This window comes from Condylura cristata, unplaced genomic scaffold, assembly GCF_000260355.1.
Source record: "Condylura cristata isolate star-nosed mole 26May11 unplaced genomic scaffold, ConCri1.0 scaffold00006, whole genome shotgun sequence".
Classification (NCBI taxonomy): Eukaryota; Metazoa; Chordata; class Mammalia; order Eulipotyphla; family Talpidae; genus Condylura; species Condylura cristata.
Genome location: NW_004567107.1, coordinates 3,160,131 through 3,176,714, shown reverse-complemented (window position 1 = coordinate 3,176,714; position 16,584 = coordinate 3,160,131). Strand labels below are relative to the sequence as shown.

The window sequence follows — 16,584 nt, the reverse complement described above, 5'->3', positions numbered from 1 at the left end:
TTCATCTGTTCCTCCATCCACCCACCCGTCTACCTGTCCACCCAATGACCTGTGCATCCAGCGCTCACTGTGTCAGTCAGAGGCATGTTGACACAGCCGTGGGCACGCGGTGCCCTTTCAGGACTGTGACCACTATCATCGTCATGGTAACGCTTCGTTTAGTTGCCCTTAGGCACAGGCCTGGGCCAAGGTCTGGCCGTGCATCAGCTCGCTGAACATGGCCCCACTGTATAGAGGGAGATATAGAGGCTACCCATCTTACAGGATGCTCCGAGGCTTGCAAAAGCTACTGCACACAGAGCGCCCAGGGGCCCAGGGCCTGCCAGTCCCTAGGCCTGTGGCAGGGCTGCCCACATGTGGCTGCTGCTGTTCCTGCTGTTGCAGGCGCTTCAGTGAGGGCGATTCTGTGGTGCGGTTTTTACAGGTTTCCCGTGTGGCTTGTGTCCTGTTGGGCTTGAAGCTCCTGAGGGCAAGGCGTGAGGGTCCCCGAATCTGCCTCTGGTGCCAGCAGGGGGAGTCTGAGCTCTCTGGCCCTCTGCCTCACACCCCCACTTCCCCTCCCTGCTCTCCCTCAGCCTCTGGTGGTGGCCTGGGGGGGCTCACAGAGGCGCCTGGCACAGAACCCAACACTGTCCTGGTTGCAGGCTCAGCTGGCGTCCTCCAGGCCCTGTTTCTTCCTCTGCCACGTGGGGCCACATCTCAGGACTCTTGCACATGTTCGGCAGGCTCGAGATATGGAGACCCGGGTGGGGAGCTGGGCGTGGGCGAGGGGGCCAGGGCCCTTTCAGCTCACGCAAGAGAGCGCCTGAGCTGGCCGGGCAGAGGCCAGCCTGTGTGCACACAGCTGAGGACGTGGCTGGTGGGTCCGACACCCCTGTCCCCTGGGACGTGGCAGGGAGCCGGAGCATGATGTCACCGCCGGCCTCCCACGCCCAGCCTGTGCTCGGAGGAGGTCTGGCGCCTTGTCTCATCCCGAGCAGCGCTGCCCGGCCCTCTGCCCTCGCTGGGGGAGGGGAAGAGGCCCAGGCCAGGGCAGAGCCCAGGCCCGCAACCCCCCAGCGAGGCACCAGCGGGTGAGACCGGCCCCGCCAGGGGATTCTCACGTGTTTTCTGACAGCTGAGGTCACTCCAATAACTCAGGAAAGAGAATGTCCCCTCGAGAGCAGGGTCAGGCGGGGGGGGGGAGGGCGGGGGGCGGCAAGAGTGTCTGATGGGGGCCCCAGGGGCTCATCACAAGCTGTGAAGTTTCATTGAAGACTCTTATTTTATCTCAAAAATGTGTGTGAACTTTGGCTCTCATGCTCCAGCGATGCTTATTTTGAGATAAGAAAAGTCTTCTCCACCATCTTTGGGTAAACACGAGTGGCTGCGCGCCCCACCCTCCCCTGGAGGGCCCAGGCAGGCAGCTTTTCATGGGGTCTCGGGACCCGTCCAGCTCCTCCGTCCCGGGCCGCCAGGCCAGTGGCTCCGGCCCCTCGGACCCGGCCGGGCTCCCCACAGCCCGGAACAACACGCGGGCCTGAAGGAGGCGCTGGCCGTGCCTCGTGCCTCGTGCCCTCGCCCGCTCCCCGGCTCCACATGAGATCAGACTCATGGTTACCCCCATTTTGCACAGGCGGAAACTGAGGCCTGGAGGGGTGAAGCCACGTGCTCTTGGGACCACCCAGGCAGGGCCGGGGCAGGGGCCCCATCTCCACGCCGGTCCCCTGCGGGCCCGTGTCACTGGCGGTGAGGACGGGCGGCGGGCGTGGGGTTTCTGAGTGCGCCCCTTGTCTCCAGGCACCCCCCTCGTCAGCATGCCCCCCAGGATCCATGGCTACCTGCATCAGCCCCTGCAGGTCTCCTGCTCCGTGCACAGCGCCCTCCCCTTCCGGCTGCAGCTGCGGCGGGACGGAGCCCGGCTGGGCGAGGAGCGGCACCTCCAGTGAGTGGCCGCTGGCCGGCTCTGTCCCCAGCCCCGGCTCCCGGGGTCCCCATGCCCTGGGGGGGCCGCGAGGGGCCGTGGGAGAGGGAGCTTGGTCTCGGTCATATTGTCCTGTGGCACCTTGGTGTGGCCAAGAGCGGGGAGTCTGGACCATCAGCCGCAAAGGAGCCAAAGAAAACTCTGGAAAACTCAACCCTGGCAGGGCGGGCTCCGTGGATGCCCCCAGACCCTTCCTCTTACGAATGGAAGTCGAAGGCTCAGAGGGGGGCAGGGACTTGCTCAGTGTCACACAGCACTTCTCGCCAAGTGTCCCGTGGGCCGCCTGCTGGACAGGGTCCAGGGTCCTGGCCGGCGGCTGGACGAGGCTGGCCCCTGCTGGGCCTCTGTGACGGCGTGTCTCCCGCTGCTGTTGCAGGGGGTCGGGAAACAGCAGCTGGGAGATCCCGCGGGCCTCCAAGGCGGAGGAGGGCACGTACGTGTGCACAGCCGTCAGCCGCGCGGGCACCGGACACGCCACGGCCCAGATCGTCATCACCGGTCTGTCCCTCCTGCCCCGCACCCCCACCCTCCCGGGCTGTCTTCGGGCCAGGGGCGTCTCCCGTCGGGGAGCAGGCCAGGCGCCTGCGGCTGGGACCCCCGTCGGGACTCTGGCTGCCGGCACGCCACGGCTGCTGGGGCCCTCTGCAAGTGTCTCCCCCAGACATGGCCTGGGGGCCTCAGCTGGAGAAAGTGGAGGACCGGCTCAGGCCTGGCCCCCCAACCTGGCCCAGCCCACGCCGACCTCTCAGAGTGCTCCGGGCTTCGCCAGCACCCCCCACGCCCCTGCCCTGGGGCTTCGGGCCAGGGACCTTCTCACAGTGCTGGTCCTCGCCCGGATGCCTGTCCGTGCGGCTCAGCAACACCACGGGCGGCCTCCACGGGCAGCTGGCTCTGCTTGAAAATGCCAGCCCAGGTTGTCCTGAGGAGGACAAAGGAACCCAGCCTGCGGGGGAGATGGCCCGGCCCGGTGGCCTGCTCATGGTCACCCCAGGTCACACGTGGCCCCAGGGGAACACGGAAAATACACCCCAAGAGGCTGAGCTGGAAGCAGCCTGTCCCCCCTCCCGCCCCCCGAGAGGCCCGGTGGCATTTTGATTAATTCCCTTTCTGACCTTTATCTGGGTGCAGTTAACCCAAGCGGAGTAAGATGACAGGGGCTCCCGCCGCCCGGCTGTCGCTGGTCACGCTGCACGTCGCTGGCCCCGGGCGGGGGCTGCCTCGGCCTGGCGGCGAGCCCCGAAGCGCGAAGGGGGAGCTGCACCGGGGCCGCGACTCACAGTCGAGACTCTGTGTGTTTGCTTTTTCTCCTGTAAACGACCCCGCAGCCGCCCTGGCATTTCAGCGGGTGTCGCTTTTACAAAACAAGTCGGTTTTCCTGTTTGCCAAGAGTTAGGATCACACCTCGGGGCCCTGGTGCGGCTTCATCTTGTCCAGCTAAGTCCCCCCCTCTGCCCGAGCCTCACTTCCCACGGGTCCCCCCAGCGCTGCGGGGGGCTGGCGTCAGATCCTCCCAGTGCACACGTCCGGGCGTCAGTCACCAGCCCCTGCAGCCGGGGGACCCCCCCGTGCCCCCAGGCTCTCAGACCGCGTCCTGGTTAGTTGCTGGGATGTTACCCCGTGGGGACAGCAGCTTCCTGAGCTCCGTGGCTCGGGGGTCAGGTCCGTCTGGCTCTGTGGACACCCCGCTTTCCCCTTGAGCGGCTTCTGTGCCTTAGCTCCCCAGGGAGCGATGCCTGGCTCAGAGGGCACGTGAAGGGCCCCAGCCCCAGTGTGGAGCGTCTGGCTGTCGCTCTCCGCCCAGCAGCCTGGGCAGGGGTTGGGGGGGGACGCTCAGGGTGCCCTTGGGTGCTGGGCAGATGCTGCCTGGCTGCTCTGGGGCTGCGCCCGAGGGATACGAGGGCTCACGCCGCGATGCCAGGGCCCTCAGTGCCACCGTGTCCCTGCAGACCCCCCACCGCAGCTGGTGCCGGCCCCCAACGTGACCGTGTCCCCGGGGGAGACCGCCGTCCTGTCCTGCTGGGTCCTGGACGAGGCCCCCTACAACCTGACGTGGGTCCGGGACTGGCGAGTCCTGTCGGGCTCGGTGGGAAGAGTCACCCAGCTGGCCAACCTGTCCCTGGAGGTCAGCGGTGCGGTCCCCAGCGACGGCGGCCGCTACCAGTGCATGGCCAGCAACTCCAACGGGGCCAGCAAGGCGTCCGTCTGGCTTCGGGTGCGCGGTGAGTCTCTCCGGGCCGCTGCTCGGCCCCGGGGCAGCCCACGCTGGCCCGCCAGCCCGCCTGTGCCCAGCGCTCTGCCCGCCGTCAGCTGTGTCAGGCAAGGCTGGCTCTGGCGGTGACTCCTGAACCTCTGAGACGGGTCTGGCCGCCTCCTAACCTAAGTCTAGAGGCTGGAGGTTCATCCTCATCTCTGACCGAACTTGCTGCTGCTGGGGGCTCGGCCCGTTCGTCGCGTCTGGGCCTCTGAGCACTGACATCCTCCTCCCCAGTTGGTGGGACAGGGGCGGAAGTCTGGACGCTTCGGAAAGCCCAGAGATCAGAAGTGCTTGACAGCACCCGCCGGGTGGGGGAGGCAGGGCCTGTCTGGGTTTCGGCACCTGCGTGGCCCCGGCTCACTGGGGCCCGAGACAGCTCCCCTCCCTGGGGACCTCTCCTGAGGCCAGGCGCTGTCCGTCGGTGACTGGATGGCCGCCTGGGCTGTGCCAAGGGTTCCCAGGCCTCTGCGGCTCTGGCTCTGCCACGGCGTGGAAGGGGTGCTGGCCAGTTCTGGGAGAGATGGCCGTGGGGTCTGTTTGAGCCCCGCAAGTCTGGACTAGCACTTTTAGAGGCTAAGTCTGGAGTTAAAACTAGGCCACTGGGGTGTGCCCAGGGCCACTGGAGTTGAGAGCCACCCCGCCCTGGCATCTGCCCGACATTCCCCTAAACCCTCCGAGACCCTCAGCCACAGCAGAGCTCCAGGGACCTGGTGGGGATCCGGCGCCCGAGGGGCCGGGCAGCCAGCTGGTCGACCCCAGCCCGGCAACGCCACTCCGGGGCTCGGGCGCTCTGCACCTTGGTCTCCTGAGCTCTGCCGTCTGTGGCGGTGCGGGGGTGGCTCCGGCTGTGGCAGGGGTGTGAGGGGCAGCATGTCCACTCTGAGGGCTCTTCCTGCCTGTCCACCCCGGCTACAGAGGCCCCAAAGGTCAGCATCCACGCCAGGTCCCAGCGCTTCTCCCAGGGTGTGGAGATGAGGGTCAGCTGCTCGGCGTCCGGGTACCCTGCACCCCACCTTTCCTGGAGCCGTGAGGGTCGCGCCCTGCAAGAGGACAACAGGTGAGGGGTCCAGAGTGGGGACTCCGGCCCGGGACAGGTGGGCAGGGGCTGTGGAGGCCCTCACTAGCTCCCGAGGGAGACCCCTTTGGAGATGAATGAGGCCTCGTGCAGGTCGGGGGGTCAGGAGCTCCGGCTCCGCGTCCGACAGCCCTGCGCCCGCATCCCGCCCTTGTCTGGGCGGTGTGACCTCTGGGAAGTCGCTTTGCCTCTCTGAGTCCAGCACGTGAAAGTGCTGGGCACACAGCTGGCCCAGAGTGGTCCACGTCACGAGGTGTCCTGGCGATGTTTGTGAGCTCGTTGTTCACGATCACCGGGCATAGCAGAATGAGTGCCCGCCGGCCCCCACCGCTGTTGACCAGGCCGTTTCCTGGCACCACTCCAGGATCCATGTGGACGCCCAGGGGACCCTGATCATCCAGGAGGTGGCCCCAGAGGACGCCGGGAACTACAGCTGCCAGGCTGCTAATGAGCTTGGCACAGACGAGGAGACTGTCACCCTCTATTACTCAGGTATGGAGCCAGGGGGCCCCCACATGCCTCTGGTTTGTCCACAGGTATTTATGGGGCACTGTGCTAGACAGGCCCTGGGGCTCACAGTGGACTTGTGGTCACTGCAGGGAGGACTCTCTCTCTGGGGTGGGTGCTCATATCTATTAGGGAGGCCCGGGGCCAGCGGGTACACAACTCAGGCCACTCTGCCGAAGGCATGTGTGTGTTGTGTGTCTGTGTATGTGTGTACGTGTGTAGACGTGTGTACGTGTGTGCACGTGTGTGTGTGCACATAGCTTGGCGAGCAGGAGCGGACCAGGGCTGCCTGTAACACTCGGGACCAGCCCAGGGCTCGAGGAGGTGACCCTTGCCGGAGAGTGAGTGTGGACAGCACCCAGGCTGAGGGCGACGGCCAGGACAGCTTGCGCCTGGGGCCCTCCGGGGCCGCGGGGAGGCTGGAGTCCGGGGGTGGGGTGGGGTGGCCCTTCCAGGCTGTGGGAGCCCCGTCGGGTTTGGACTTCGGTTCTAGGGCGATGAGCCCTGAGGGCAGTCGGGGGCGGAGACGACCGGCCTCACCTGAAGTCCTGAGTGAGAGGCTTTAAAAAATGGCCTTGGCTGGGCCTTCCTGGGTGGCTGTCCTGATGGGTGGGGTCCCACCGCCCCCACCGCCCTCCCTCCAGGGGTCCGTGGGCAGACCCCGATTCCGGCCCTTGCCCCTTGCAGACCCGCCGAAGGTCTCTGCTGTGAACGCTGTGGTGCTGGCAGCCGTGGGGGAGGAGGCGGTGCTGGTGTGCGACGTGTCTGGGGCGCCCCCGCCCCGGGTCATCTGGTATCGAGGTACGTGGGGTGGGGGGGGGCTGCAGAATCAGTCCCTGGGGGGGCCCTGAGTGGGGTGTTGGGGAGGCCCACCCCCTCCTCAGTCCCAGCAGCCACGCAGCCGACCTGCGCGACTCAGTGGTGAGGAGGGTTGAGTGGGCCCAGGGTTGGGCTCTGCCCCCCGCACCTGCGACCTGAGGCCCCTGGCTGGGCGCTCTGAGCCTGCCTCTCGGGAGGGTGGGGCCAGGCGAAGGCGGGCCGGTCGTGAGGACGGACTGAGCGGCCCTGGTGGTGGGTGCAGCGATGGGGTATCTGAACCCTCAGAACTGTAGTAAGGTTGTTCCAGTAGCTGACATGGGGCTCCCCCCAAACCAGCTAGGGTCACCAGTCACATCCCTCCTTCCTAGACAGTCTCTTGATCAGCTGCCATTTCAGCTTCACCTTGACCTTGACCTCGAGACAGGCAAGGGGACCTCAGCCCAGTGGCGGCACTGGGTGCCCGCGGGTGGGGGAGGGGAGCCAGACACAGTAGCCACTGCAGGGGGCCCCCCCAATCCCCCCCACGCTCCCCCCCGCCCCAAGCCTCAGTCTGGACCTGGGCGGAGGATGGGACCCAGGCGGGAGGCCCAGGCCAGGCGTGGCTGGGCAGGCCGGGGCCTCGTCCCGGGTTCAGGGCCTTCCTGCAGGACCTGACCCAGGGGAGCAGACTTAAAAATACAGTGTGGGCCCTCCCTGGTGGCGCAGCGGCCTAAAGCACTGTCTAGAAGCTAAAGCCACTTCAGCGTGAGTTCGATCCAGCCCCGGGGGTGACCCACCTGGCGTGGCAGACCTCTCCTGACCCGCCCGCTGCTCCCCTCAGCAGTGGATTTCAGTAGATCTGCCTGTTCTGCTCCCCGCTCTGTCTCTGGTGCATCCTCTCACCCACCACACCTCTCGCCTGTACCCCAGTCCTGTATGCATACATAAATACATCTTTAAAAAAAACAGTTGTTAGTTGAGGCAAAATACACACATTGTAAACCTCGCCCTCTTCACCATTTCCAGCCCTGTTCAGGGGTTCAAGTCCATTCACTTTGTCATACAACCACCCCCACCCGCCACCCCCAGAACATGACATTAAACACCTGGCTGTGGCTCTGGGGGTGCCCTCCCAGGCCCAGCCTCGAGGGGTTCAGAGCCCTGGTCCTGGCCCAGGCTGGAGCGGCCCGGGACCGTGGCCTCCATGGTGACCGCTGCTGTTTCTCTCCTTGTCCAGGGGGTCTTGAGATGATTCTGGCCCCCGAGGACTCCGACTCGGGGACTCTGTGGATCCCGACCACCCGGGAGCGTGATGCCGGGGTCTACACTTGCCGGGCCGTCAACGAGCTGGGCGACGCCTCCGCGGAAATCCGGCTGGAGGTTGGACGTGAGTGTGCACCAGCCCCCGTGCCTGCTCCGGGCTGGGCTGGACGTCGTGTGCTGGAGCGGCGAGTTGGGAGGGCCTGGCCCTGGGGACCCGCCTGGGGACCCGCCTGAGGGTCGTGGCCCAGGCGTCGCTCATGGCATCCTCATTGCTCCAATGCGTGGGCTCCGGTGCCCGGCCCGGTGCTGTGTCGGGGCCAGAAACCTGTGTGCCGTTAGCTTCAGAGTAGGGGTCACCTACGTGGGGTACTGGAGAGGAGCAGGGCGGAGGCCGAGGGTCAGCGGGCTGCTTCAGGTTTCAGAGAGCCAGGAGGGGCGGGAGGCCCTGGCTGGGGTCACGCCCACTTGCCCCCAGTACCTGAGGGCAGAGGGGGAGCGGGACCTGGGCCCTGAGCCCTGCTCGTCACGGCCCCCAAGCGCAGCCAGACGGCCTCAGCCTGTCTCCTCAGCTGGAAAACGGGGATCGAGGTAACAGCTGCATCTGCCTCGGTGGCCCCCCGCTCTCCTGCTCTGCAGGCTGGGTCTCGCGCCTCCTGCAGTGGCCCCCCCCACCCCGGGACGTTTTATTTGCTCATGACCACGAGTCAGTGTCTGCGCCAGTGACCCCGGCGGGGGCGAGCGGGGGTGCAGGCTTCTGGGCTCTGGGTCTGTGCCGCCGCCAGGCCAGGCGTGTGGGCCGAGGCTGTCTTCCTCCTGCAGTGATTTTCCGAGTCGTGTCTGCCTCCCTGGAACTCCCCTAATCCTTGAGGCCAGGAGGGAAATTTGATGTCATCGTTTGGATGGAGAGCGATGTCTGGAGAGACCCAGAACGGGGCACGGGGGCTTTCCTTGGTGCTGGAGACAAAGGGTTAAAAATGGCGTGGGAGCTCCCTGGTCCCCAGTCTGAGGCAGGGGCCTGAGGAGGGCACCCCAGGCCTGGGGTCCCTTGAGGATAGCTCCTGGGCCTGGGGGGCCCCCAAGGATAGCACCCTGGACCCTGGGGTCCCCAAAGATAGCACCTAGGCCCGGGGGCCCCCAAAGACAGCACCCCCGGGCCTGGGGATCCCCTGAGGACAGCACCCCGGGCCTAGAGATCCCCAAGGACAGAGCCCAAACCTGGGGGACAGGGACACAGCGTGGGCCTGCACAGAGCTTTCAGCCTGCCGAGGGGCAGAAGGTCACACTTTTCTGTGTGCAGAATAAGTCGTTTTCTCCCCTGGTTACCAGGGAAGATGATGCCCAGCACAGAGCCTGGGAGGAAATGCCCAGTGCCTGGGGTGGGTGGGGTGGGTGAGGTGCGGCAGGCTGCCCCCGTGTGCTGTTTGAGGATGTCAGTCCCGGCGGGGGGTCGGCTCAGGCTGCCTGGCTGCGTGTCACCCACGAGCACCCACGGGACCGGCCGGCTTGATTTAGAACAAGCTTGGCGCTGTGGCCGTCTCATGAGTCCAGCAAAGGGAGCCAGAGGCCCGGACAGAAAGGGTGACCTATGACCTCTCCACAAGGACAGCTCTTGGCTGGGGGTACACAGCAGTGCCCAGGCCCCCAGGAGAAAGCCCCTATGGCCCTGGGGGCGGGAGAGGACCGGTGGGGCAGGGCGGCAGCCCGAGCCCCCCGGGGTGGCTTCTGGGGGTGCCTCTCCTTGCCCGGCGGGCGCTCCCTTGCCTGGCCCTGACAGCCCTGCAGGGTCAGTGCTGCCCACTTCAGGGGCCCCGGAGCCTGGACGTGAGTCAGCCGAGCTGCGGCAGGGACACGGGCCCTCCCCGGACGGGGGAGGGGTCTGGGGGCAGCGCAGGGCTGGGGGCCGGCTGCGGGCGTGGCTGACCGGTCACCGTCCTGCAGATGCCCCCCAGCTGATGGAGGCCCCCCGGGACGTCACGGTGGAGCTGGGCAGGAGCGCCCTTCTGGCCTGCCGGGCCACCGGCCGCCCGCCCCCCAAGGTCACCTGGCGCCGTGCAGACGGTCAGCCCCTGGGACCCCGGCCGGGCAGCAGGACCAGGCAGCGTGACTCTGGAATGCTGTTCTTCGAGAGTAAGAGATGGGGGACAGGGCGGGGGCGGGCCCCGCACCCCAGCACTGACCGTGGGCCACGTCCGTCCGAGTCCAGCCCAATCACGCAGCCCTCTGACCTGCCCTGAGAGCGGACGAGCCGCAGCCAGCACCTGGCCTAACCACCGCGCGTGGGGTGATAGTGCCCAGTGTGGCCCCTTCATCGCCGGAGCTGCGCCCCGAGTGTGTGGTGCTGCGGGCACCGTGCTCCCGCTTTTTATTGACCCTCCCAGTCTCACTTTGGGGTGCAGGTGTGGCTCAACCACCCCATTCTGCGGGTGGCCGGGCTGCGCCTCCGGCCCACGAGGCCTGGCCAGCGCCCCCCCGCTGCCCTGCGAGCCTGTTGGCGCCCCAGGGCAGGGCGCCCCGGGGCCAGGCCTGCCTCCCTCCTGCCTCCAGGTGTGTCCCCGGAAGACCAGGCCCCCTACATCTGTGAGGCGCAGAACATCTTCGGGAAGGTCCAGGCAGAGGCCCGGCTCGTCGTGACTGGACACGGTGAGAGGTGGACCGGGGGCGGGGTGGGGGCGCCGCAGGGAGCCGCCGCGGCCACCCTCCTGTCCTTCGGGCCAGGTTCTCCACGAGGGGCAGCTGGTCCCTCGCTGGGCGGCGGGCCCCAGGGGGTGTGCCCTCTGACCTCTCGGCGCCCCAATCTTGGAGTCTGTGTCGGTGCCCTGGGGAGGCGGGGGCAGTGGGGGAGCCCCAGTGATGGCCATGTGACGGACACTCGGCCTCCTCTCCCCAGTGCCCCCCCAGATCGCCAGCAGTGCCGCCACGGTCCGGGTGCTGGAAGGCCAGCCCGTGTCCCTGCCCTGTGTCGTCCTGGCCGGGAGGCCCCTCCCCGAGAGGCGCTGGCTCCGGGCTGGCGGGCCCGTGAGTGGGGGGCCCCTGGGGCGCAGGGAGCAGGAGTGTCCTCGTCCTTCCTTCCCCCTCTCCCCTGCCTTTCCAGAACGTTCTCTAGCAATGTGCCGAGAGCACCTGTCTCCCGGGTTGAATGTGGGTGTGGATGGGAGTCCGCGGGGGGCTTCAGCTCTGGGCTGTGTGCCGGGGCGGGTGGGTTCAGGGGTGCACACAGGGCGAGCTCTAAGTCTGCCTGCCCCCCAATTCTGGCTGTTTCCCTCAGGCTTCCCAAACCCGGGTGCTCTCGATTCCCCGGGGGAGTGTTAAATTATCCCGAGGCCGCACCCTTTCCTGTTAAATCAGAAGGCGGGCGGGCGCAGAGGCCTTGCACTGTCTAACACTGTATTTTGAGTTTTTAAAGGAACAGCCCTCCTCGTTCCTTTTAACTCCTTTCCCGGGGCGGGGGTGGGAGGGTGGGGGTGCTCCCTCCCTGCTGTCCACTGGGCCCAGTGTGCAGGGGTCTAGGCCGCTGTGGGTGGACACCCAGGGGAGGGGTGGGGGCGTGTGGTGTGGCCTTGGGGCCCAGCCCCGTCTGTCCAGCCCGCCCCCTGCTGGCCTCTCCGCGGGCCCAGGGTCCATGCTGGCCTCTGGTCCTCCGCAGCTCCCTCCTGGCGGCCGGCCTGCGGTCCGGGCAGACGGCAGTCTCCACCTTGACCAGGCGCTGCGGGAGGACGCCGGGAGGTACAGCTGCGTGGTCAGCAACTCGGCCGGCTCTCAGCAGCGGGGTGTGTTGCTGGTGGTCCAGGGTGAGTCCCGGCCCGAGGGCCGGGGGCGGTGGGGAGCGGGGAAGGGCCCGGAGACAAACCTGATCTTAGAGACCTTGGGTTTTAAAAGTTGAGATAATAGTAATATTCACAGTAGAAAACTTAGAGCGTAAACGAGTTGAAGAAAACCGCCGTCTCACGGCAGCTTGGAACAGCCAGAAGCGCTGCGTTCGCCCTTCCGCTTCCTGCTCGTGTGAGCGGGCACTCACTGCTCATGGGGCCTCGCGGCTCTACGCGGATATGAGCCTTCTACACACTCCCTCCCGCTGAGCCCCGTGAAACTCCTCACACACCTGCCTTTTGATGTAGCTGCCGTCTACAGCGTCGTCCACACGCAAACACACACGGGCCTGAAAACCGAGCTGGGCCCGCGCGACGCATGCGGAACGAGCCCCGTCGTGTGGACTTCGGGTCTGCGTCTCAGGGTGGCCCCTTGAGGGTTGTTCGGGCATCCTGCCCCCGGCTCCCCCACCCACGGTGCTGCAGACCCCCATTCCCTGCACCCCCGTGCTTGCTCCTAAGGCGAAGTTTCAGCTAAGCTTGGAATTCACGAAGTGAGCTGCTCCCCCTTAGTTTGTGGGTTTAATAAAACCCTGGGGGGATGAGCAGGGGGAAACCAGTTCCCCTTGTGTAGAGAAAACTGCAGGAGGCCGGGCCCGGGCCCAGGCCCGGCTCCTGCCCACCTGCCCGCCGTGGGGGTCGGGTGCACAGCCCTTGCGTGTGGGGGGGAGGGGTGCTGCTCCGTGTTCTCGGGGCTCTTCTAAGAGGTGGGGCTTTCAAAGGTGCCTTGCTCTCACATTCGGGAAGCCGAGGGTCCGCGAGGGGTGTCGGTCACAGGAGGGCGGGACCCGCGAGCCGGCTGCCCTGCGAGGCCTCCCTGACGTCCGGCGCTGCCCGCACAGCCTCTGGCGCCGGTGGGCTGTGCGCGGCCCCTGGCTCGGCTCATTCATGTCCACTCAGCAGATGTCCACAGACTTGCTCCGACTGCCTGGGCGCACCCAGCAGGGTGTTCCGACCCCAGCTCCCACCGGAGCCCTGAGGCGGTACAGGCAGAGCTGGTGGTTCCCGACTCCCCTCACTGCTTCTGCACACCCCGCCCCACCCCGACCCTCCCGGAGGTCCCCGCTGACATCTGAGAGTCTGGAGGATGCTGGGCCCTCGCTTTCCGGCTGGCTGAGAGCTGCGGACACTATTTTCTGCCGTTGCTCATCTGTCCATCCCCAGGGTGGGCAGGCAGTCGGGGCTCATGCGGCTTCCCTGCTCATCAGGGCGTGCGGGCGCCGGAAGACTTGGTGATTCCCCCAAGTCCCAGAGCGCAGGTCCCAGGGCCTGGCCCGGGCGCAGGCTGCCCCCTGCCCGGGGGACGGCTCAGCCCGGGGGTGGCTGTCGGTGCGGTGACCTTTGGATTCTTCTGTAGAATTGTTCTACGCTGAGCACTGCCTAAGCGTGCGGGCCAGCGACGTCAAGTTTGTTCACGTGCTGCCGAGCTTTCCGGCTCCCCCCACTGGAACAGGGCCCCATTCAACACTCACTTCCTCCCCCACCCCCAGCCATCACTCTACTTCCTGCCTGGGATTTGACCCTCTGGGCCCTTCACATCTGACCCTCAGCGTCTGGCTTATTTCACGTAGCATCATAATGCCGCCATGCTACAGGTGTATCACCTTTGCCCTTTTGACCGCCGAGTAGTAGTCCACACTTTGTTGCCCATCATCCATCAGTGGACAGTGGATTGTTTCTCCAGCTACTGTGACTACTGTGGCTGTGAACTTCGGTTGATAAAATTGGTTTGTTTTTCAAAGTGCCACCCAGGATCCAGCCCACTGCCACCTACCATGTCACCAATGAAGGGGTTCCGGTCTCTCTCCCCTGTGTCACCTCAGGTGTCCCCAAACCCACCATCACCTGGACCAAGGTAGGCGGAGCCTGTGGCTGCAGCAGTGCAGGGCAGTGTCCCAGTGCGTCACGGGAGGGGGTGACGCAATCCCTGTGGCTGCGCCCTGCCGAGGTCAGCCATGGCTCTGCCCTAGGAGTCCAGTGTCCTGAGCCCCGGGGGTCCGCACTACAACGTGAGCAAGCACGGCGCGCTGGTCATCACCCAACCTTCTGTCCAGGACGCGGGGACCTATGTCTGCACGGCCACCAACGCCGTGGGCTTCTCCAGCCAGGAGATGCAGCTCTCTGTCAACAGTGCGTGAGGCCGCCGGGTCCTGGAGGCCGCCGGGGCGGGAGGGGGCTCGCCGTGCCCTTCCCGCGCCTCCTGTGCCCCGACCAGCGCCGCCCCGATCCTGCCCGCCCGAAGGGCACGTGCGCCCCAGCTGTCCTCCCCGGGAGCCCTGACCGGGACTGTGGTGCCCACAGTGGTTCCAGCTCGGCCCTTTATAGCCAGATTGGGGGTGGGGGGTGGGGTCACAAGAACAGGCTTGGAAAGACACAGGCCCTCACTGGCCCCGCCCGCCTGGCAGCCCCTTGCCCACCTCTCCTTCCCTCCTCCCCTCCCCACTCTGCACCCCCGGCCAACTTCAGCTTCTACGCAGACGTCCGGCCCCAGGGCCTCTGCACAGGCGGCTTCCTCAGTGTGGAACGCCCTTTCCCTGACCCTCGGCCCAGCCGTCGGGCTGAGCAGTCCCTGACCCCTCCGGTTGGGTCCAGCCCCCTCGCCATCACTTTCTGGAAGCTCCTTCATAGCACCCTGCACACGTGGCTGTGCGGCTCCCCGTGAGCCGTGCGCGCGGAGGGCGCAGGCGGCCGCTCCCCAGCTTCCTCCACGGGCCCGGGCGCTGCCAGCGAGCCAGGCTCTCGCCCTGGATCCCGATAGCCAGTATTTCTGTGTTGCGGTATCTGTATGTCAGGCACGAGATTTCCTCTCTGAGCCAGGGGCTGCAGGGACGCGTGGAGGCCACGTGGGCTGACCCCTTAGCTGCCTTTAGGCTCTGAGTACCGGCTGAGGAGGGGCCTGGGGAGGAGGGATGCCGCGGAGCGCGCTGCCAGCTTAACACCAGAGCAGCGCCCTGTGGATGAGTGGCGAGGGCTGGGGTGTGCTCAGGGTAAGTGGCATGGTGGGGGAGGGGCAGGGGACCTCAGGCACCGCTGGGAAGGGGCAGCGCATGGAGAGGAGCGAGAGGAGCGAGAGGGCGCAGGCTTTGGGACAGACCGGAAGCCACAGCCTCCTGGGTGGGGCCCAGGGCCCCACCCCCACCCCCAACGCCCTCCCGCCCCTGTCCCTCCTGGGCGGGCAGAGCCACCTGCTTCCTGCGTGCTGTCCAGAGGCCGCCCGGATCACGTCCTGCTCGCTTCCGCCAACAGCCAAACCCAGGATCCTGGTGAATGGGTCCCAGGACACAGATGAGCCTCTGAGGGTGGTGGCCAAGGCCGGCGACGAGGTGACCCTGGACTGCGAGGCCCAGGGCTCGCCACCCCCACTGGTCACCTGGACCAAAGACTCCCGCCCGGTACCTCCCATCACCGACAGGTAACCCCATCGGCAGAGCTTGGGGTTTGAGGGACACGGACTCTCGGGGCTGGGGGGCCAGCGGGCCTGAGGGCACGTGGGCGCCTCCCCGGGGTGTGGCCCCAGGCGTGGGGCCCGGCCCACGCTCCCAGTGGCGCGTGCACTTGAGTCCACGCGTGCACGTCTGCCGTGGGCCTGGAAGCTTCGCGGGGGACAGTCGGGGACCGCTGCCGAGGGCGAGGCCCCGAATCACTTCTCGCCCGGCCGCCGCTGGCAGGGTCTCCTCGAGCCACCACAGCCCCGTCCGAGCTGGACAGAGGCCTGCAGCTGGGGTGGCCGCCGTGGTCGCCAGCAGGAGGAGAGCGCGCCCTCGGCTGGGACGTTGTCCCGGGAGGGACGCGCGCTGAGGCCTCACCCGTCGCAGGGCGGGTCGAGGTGGGGGCGGCGTCATCTGACTCAGCTCCCCCCGGACACCGGTGCTGGGAGTGGATGCACGGGGCGGGCAGGCCATGCCCCCGGGCGGGGTGCTAGTTCCAGGCTAGAGAGTGTCCAAAGTCCTGGGACCCTTGGCCCTTGCTGGGGTGGGGACTGCGGCTCTGGCCGGTGACATCAACCCTGGCAAGGTCTTTGAGATGATCCAGACCAGAAAAGTCTGGGAGCGGCTGCCGCGTACCTCGCCCCACCCCCGCCGACACCCCCACATGGGGCTCTCCGTCCCGGAACATCTGTTCCGTGAACCTTCCAGACCCTGGAACCTGCACCCCCAGTGCAGCTGCGGTCCTGTGCCGGGCCGGGCCCGCACGGCCGCCACCCCCAGGCCCCGGGGCTGCTGCCACTCCAGGTGTGGGCAAGGGTGACGGTGGGGGGCCGGGGCCCCCGCAGCGCCCCAGCGAGCCCCGTTCTAGCTGCTGGCTGGGCGGCGGCCAGCGGCTGCTTGTTTATTTACGGCTTGTTACGGAGTCAGGGACCGCAAGTCCCGTTTGTCCACCCCTCCTTGCTGTGACGCGTTAGTGGGTCAGCCGGGAGCCATCGATGTGCCGCTCTGCTTTCGCAAGCGGGGTTCCCGTCCGACCGCCTGCCCCGTCCGCTTCTTGCTGGCTCGCGGCCTCTCCAGGCTGACGAGCTCCCAGGAGCTAATCTAAATGAGGAGGACACTGAGCCGGGGGCCACAGCGGCACATGCTGGACGCTGGTCCCGGGTCGGTGGCCGCGACCCGGACGCCGCTCTCCAGGCCAGGACAGCGGGCCACGCGGGGAGGCCCGAGAGCGGGAAGTGGCCCTGCTGGCGTCGTCCTGCTGCTGTTGGGAGCCGAGGCTCGCGGCCAGCTTGGAAACCACCCTCATCCATCTGTTCCCGCCTTCCAGCTTCGAGCACTTTTAAAGTAGGGAAGCTGTACTGGGAGACGACCCTGACACATGCCTCTGACGTCGGGTGCAGCCGTCACCACCAACCTAGGGCACTTCCGTC

The 16,584-nt window shown here is 66.9% G+C and overlaps 1 protein-coding gene across 1 annotated transcript in view; it reads left to right on the top strand.

Annotated features, from left to right (window-relative positions):
* Window positions 1-16,584, top strand: part of HMCN2 (hemicentin 2) — a 109,501-nt gene that overhangs the window by 26,150 nt on the left and 66,767 nt on the right. Inside the window, exons 9-22 of the mRNA XM_012721201.1 lie at window positions 1,780-1,924; window positions 2,340-2,461; window positions 3,910-4,182; window positions 5,133-5,274; window positions 5,657-5,784; window positions 6,487-6,600; window positions 7,835-7,984; window positions 9,799-9,987; window positions 10,405-10,500; window positions 10,748-10,875; window positions 11,504-11,648; window positions 13,469-13,581; window positions 13,697-13,856; window positions 14,973-15,138. Of these exons, the coding sequence (XP_012576655.1) occupies window positions 1,780-1,924; window positions 2,340-2,461; window positions 3,910-4,182; window positions 5,133-5,274; window positions 5,657-5,784; window positions 6,487-6,600; window positions 7,835-7,984; window positions 9,799-9,987; window positions 10,405-10,500; window positions 10,748-10,875; window positions 11,504-11,648; window positions 13,469-13,581; window positions 13,697-13,856; window positions 14,973-15,138 (2,071 nt within the window). The remainder of the gene's footprint in view (window positions 1-1,779; window positions 1,925-2,339; window positions 2,462-3,909; window positions 4,183-5,132; window positions 5,275-5,656; window positions 5,785-6,486; window positions 6,601-7,834; window positions 7,985-9,798; window positions 9,988-10,404; window positions 10,501-10,747; window positions 10,876-11,503; window positions 11,649-13,468; window positions 13,582-13,696; window positions 13,857-14,972; window positions 15,139-16,584) is intronic.